Genomic DNA, 4,558 nt, shown 5'->3' with positions numbered 1-4,558 from the left:
TCAGAAAATTACCATGAAAAGATGGACACAACATTCAGAGAATAGTTTAATCGAGTTATATGGATTTACAGATGCATCAGAAACAGGATATGCTGCAGTTGTATACACAAAGATTATCAATGCAGAAAGGGCTACAATATCCCTAATAGCATCAAAAACCAAAGTTGTGCCTATTAAGCAGGTGTCATTAGCCCGATTGGAGTTATGTGCAGCTGTGCTATTAACAAAGTTAATTAATTACATTCAGAAGAATAACAAGATTCCATATAGTAAAATTATTGCATGGTCAGATTCAAAAATTGTATTAAATTGGCTAAAGCAATACCCAAACATATGGACTACGTTTGTAGCAAACAGAGTATCGTATATTCAGGATACGTTTAAGAGACAATTTAGATTTGTTCCAGGAAAAGATAATCCAGCAGATATTCCATCAAGGGAAGTATATGGTGACAATCTTATTTCAAATACATTATGGTGGCATGGTTCAAATTGGCTAATAAAAAATGAAGAAAATTGGCCAGAAAATGATGAAGTAATAGATTTGAATCTTATTCCAGAAACCAGAAAAACTGCAATATGTACCGTCGTGAACGTTACCAACGATGAAAAATTTATTAATCGATTTTCCTCTAAACAAACTTCTTCGAGTGACAGCTTACTGTCTTAGATTCGTTTATAATTGCGTTAACCTACATTCGAAACGCACAACTGGGCACATTAAAATTTTAACAACGTGTGGTCACCTAACATATGTGTGACAGCGAATGTCAAAAGCGAGTGAACGAGAGTAACGTAAGTTCGTTGAATAGCGTCAGTTGGATAGCGTCGTGATTAAATATTTTGTTCAGTTAAATAAAGTATATTAACGTTATGTTATTAAATATTTTGTTCAGTTAAATAAAGTATATTAAAGTTATGTTATTAAATATTTTGTTCAGTTAAATAAAGTAAATTAAAGTTATTTAAATAAAGTCTATTAAAGTTATGTACTTAACTCAAAAACCAAATTTAAAGTTTAGAAGTGGGATAGATGCCCTAAAGGGGAGTAATTAAAACGTAAGTTTGAATATTTGGCGCAGAAAAATAAAAAAAACACGAACACAGATATATACGTAATGATGGTGACCATCGAGTCACTGACGAAGGAACAGTTGAAGGACTTCTTACAACAGCAAGAGTTATCAACTACAGGCAATAAGGCGGAATTAGTTGCACGATTAACTGAACACGTGAAGTCAAGCGGCGTAGTTTTGCAATTTACTAACGATAATGAGGAATTGCGGGGTGAAAACGAAGAATTGAGAAAACAAATTAGCGAACTGCGGCTAATGGTGCAACAGGTAGTAATTAACCAGAATAACGTTAGAAACAATCAAAACAGTACTTCAGAAATGCCTAGTAAGAACCGTAACGCGCATTCTATACGAGAAATCGCAGAAGTCTTGCCCGAATTCGACCCAACGAACGAAGATTCTATTACGGCTAAGCAATTTGTCGAACGTGTTGAAGCTGTTATGTCTGTATATGCGTGGCCCGAAAAAAGTGTGCTTCTTGCAGTGTATAGCCGTTTGAAGGGTGTAGCGCGCATGTGGGTGGACGCATCACCAAGAATGCATGCTACTTGGAAGGAGTTCTCAAATGAGCTTGTCATCGAGTTCGGTTGCGAACACGATGAAGCGGATATACATTACAATATGTCGCGCGTTGCTCGAAGGCAAAACGAAATAATAACTGAGTTCATTTTTCGTGTCTCTGCGCTAGGACGACGTCACAATCTTAGTGAGATGGCTATCACGAAATACGTCCAAGAAGGATTAAAACATCGAGAACTACAAATGGCGATTGCTCCGCAAAAATTCGTATCTATTAAAGAAATGCGTGAAACATGCGAGAACTTTTTTCAAAATTGCATTGAGATAAACGAAAAGCCTTTTCATAATGCGAACAAAGAATACAATCGTTCAGTAAAGCAAAGAATGTTATGTGTTACAATTGTGGTGAGTCAGGGCACTTGTCAGTAAATTGTGCAAGACCCCCAAAACGTTCTCGTTGTATAGATTGTAATAAGGTGCACCCCAAAAATGAACAGCAAAATTGCGGAAAACCATCCGCTTTCGTGCGAAAAACAAGTATTATCGACAATAAATTTCTTAAGAAAATAACGATTGATGGCAAGCAAGGCATTGCATTTATGGATACTAAAAGCGAATGTAATATGGTCCGGGAAACATTTGCCAACGATATTGGTGGTACGCGCAGCAAAAACCCATTTATCATCGGTGGATTCGGTGGTGGTATAGAACGATCTGAGATACAAATTGAGACGGATTTGAAAATCGATGAGGTTGAAAAACTGTTGACGTTGCACGTCTTCAAAGATTGTGTGTTGAATTACGATCTATTGCTCGGGGACGAAATATTTAATAGCGAAAATATACGCGCCGTATATGACAACGGACAGTTCAAATTCGCAGACAAAGTAAAAACGACGTGTAAAATTAATAAACTTAGTCCAATAACGGAAGATGACGTGTGTATGGACACTGTAAATGCAGATTCTAAGGGAAAGCTGTTAGAGGTGATGAATGAATTCCGAGAATGTTTCGCTACAGGTATGGATGGAATCGGCAAAACTAGTGTAGTCGAAATGAAAATTGAGTTAATGACCAACGAGGTGATCGCACAAGTCCCGTATAGAGTTCCGGAACGGAAAAAAGAAATCGTTGCGAAGAAAACTCAAGAGTTGTTCGACAATGATATTATAGCTCCGTCTGAATCAGTTATGCGAGTCCAATGTTGCTTGTGAAGAAAAAGAATGGCGAACATCGACTTTACGTGGACTACCTTCGGATTAATCAATTCACTCGAAAAGAATGCTACCCAATGCCCAATATCGAAGAAAGTTTACAAGAAGCAACGAAGTATCGAATCTACATATCGTTAGATCTTAACTGTGGTTATTATCAAATTCCTACAGAACGTAACAGTCGTAAATATACTGCAGTTGTGGTTCCTGATGGTCTGTATGAGTTTAAACGGATGCCGTTCGGGCTGAAGAACGCACCAGTCCTGTTTCTACAATTGATGGCGAAAATTAAAACGCGCTTGGAACTCAGCGATATGATTAATTACATGAACGATATGCTTGTCGGCGGCAACGATGAAGAAGAACTTTTCGGAAAGTTTCAACTAATTTTAGGTGTAATAAAAGAATTTAATTTAACATTGAATTTAAAAAAATGCGAATTTCTGAAAGATACTATCCAATTCTTGGGACATCAGTTGGGACCCAACAGGGTAACGCCGCGTGAAATCAAGACCGAAGCTATACCAAATTTGAACATGCCTACAACGCAAACAGAGGTGCGGCGCTATTTAGGGTTAACGGGATATTTCCGTACGTTTATACCAGGCTACGCAATTATATCCGAACCGTTGCGACAATTACTTAAGAAAAACGCCGTCTTTAAATGGACAGATCAACAAACCAACGCCTTTGTGAGTCTAAATGAAGCACTAACAACCGGACCAGTATTAACAGGCTACCAAGTGGAAGCTGACCATCAAGTGCGTACAGACGCGAGTGCCATCGGACTCGCAGGTGTTTTACTCCAAAATGACAACGGAGATTGGAAGCCGGTAGCGTACTTTAGTTGATCTACCACATCGCTGGAAAGGAAATATCACAGTTACGAATTAGAAACGCTTGCAGTTGTCGAATCTGTGGACCGCTTTAAATATTACATCTATGGAAAGTCGTTTACGGTCATTACCGATTGCAATGCTGTAAAATTGGCCATGCAAAAGCGAGAAATGATATCTTGTATAGCCAGATGATGGCTTCGTATCTAAGACTATGACCTCATCATCGAACATCGAAGCGAGCAACGAATGGCGCACATCGACGCACTAAGTCGTATGCCTAACGAAGACGGTTGCGATCTTGAGGAAGCGACTTTGCGAGTCTGGAAGGCGGAAATAACTGAGGCAGATTGGCTTTACAGTATGCAATTACAAGATAGCAAACTTCAACAAGTCGTAATGAAAATTGAGGAGAAGGATTCAGACATTATTAACGACTATAAAATGATTAACGGACGACTGTACAAACGGTATAAAAACCAACAGCTCTTCGTAATACCAAAGGCTTTGCGATGGAAGGTGACACATGATGCACATGTTAAAACAGGACACTTAAGCCTTGACCGAAAGATTGAATACTTACTACGTTCTATGTGGTTCGCTCGAATGCGAAACTTTGTCAAATCTTTTGTGAAAGCGTGCATTGATTGCGTCTTCACTAAGCGTTGAGGAGGTAAAAAGGACGGTGAGTTACATTGCGACAAAATGGAGCTTATTCCGTTCAAAACAATACACATTGACCACCTGGGACCTTTTCCCCGAAGCCGAAAGTTAAACGAGTATGTCCAGGTTGTTGTGGACAGTTTCACAAAATTTGTCATCGTCAGACCAGTGAAAAGTACGAACACTAAACAAGTCATCGCCATTCTGAATGAAGTTACCAGTTACGTTGGAACCCCTGAAAATATAATAA

The 4,558-nt window shown here is 38.6% G+C and overlaps 1 protein-coding gene across 1 annotated transcript; it reads left to right on the top strand.

Moving 5' to 3' along the window:
- The first annotated feature begins 1,121 nt into the window (after window positions 1–1,121).
- On the top strand, window positions 1,122–2,809 carry LOC119665150. The gene is made up of 2 exons (XM_038074456.1): window positions 1,122–2,000; window positions 2,072–2,809. The coding sequence occupies exons 1-2, from the start codon at window positions 1,122–1,124 to the stop codon at window positions 2,807–2,809; spliced, it is 1,617 nt and encodes a 538-aa protein (XP_037930384.1).
- Window positions 2,810–4,558: the final 1,749 nt, after the last annotated feature.

This window comes from Teleopsis dalmanni, unplaced genomic scaffold (assembly GCF_002237135.1).
Source record: "Teleopsis dalmanni isolate 2A unplaced genomic scaffold, ASM223713v2 unscaffolded_contig_3668, whole genome shotgun sequence".
NCBI lineage: Eukaryota > Metazoa > Arthropoda > Insecta > Diptera > Diopsidae > Teleopsis > Teleopsis dalmanni.
Note: the sequence above shows the minus strand (reverse complement) of the source record. Positions and strands in the feature narration are given on the sequence as shown.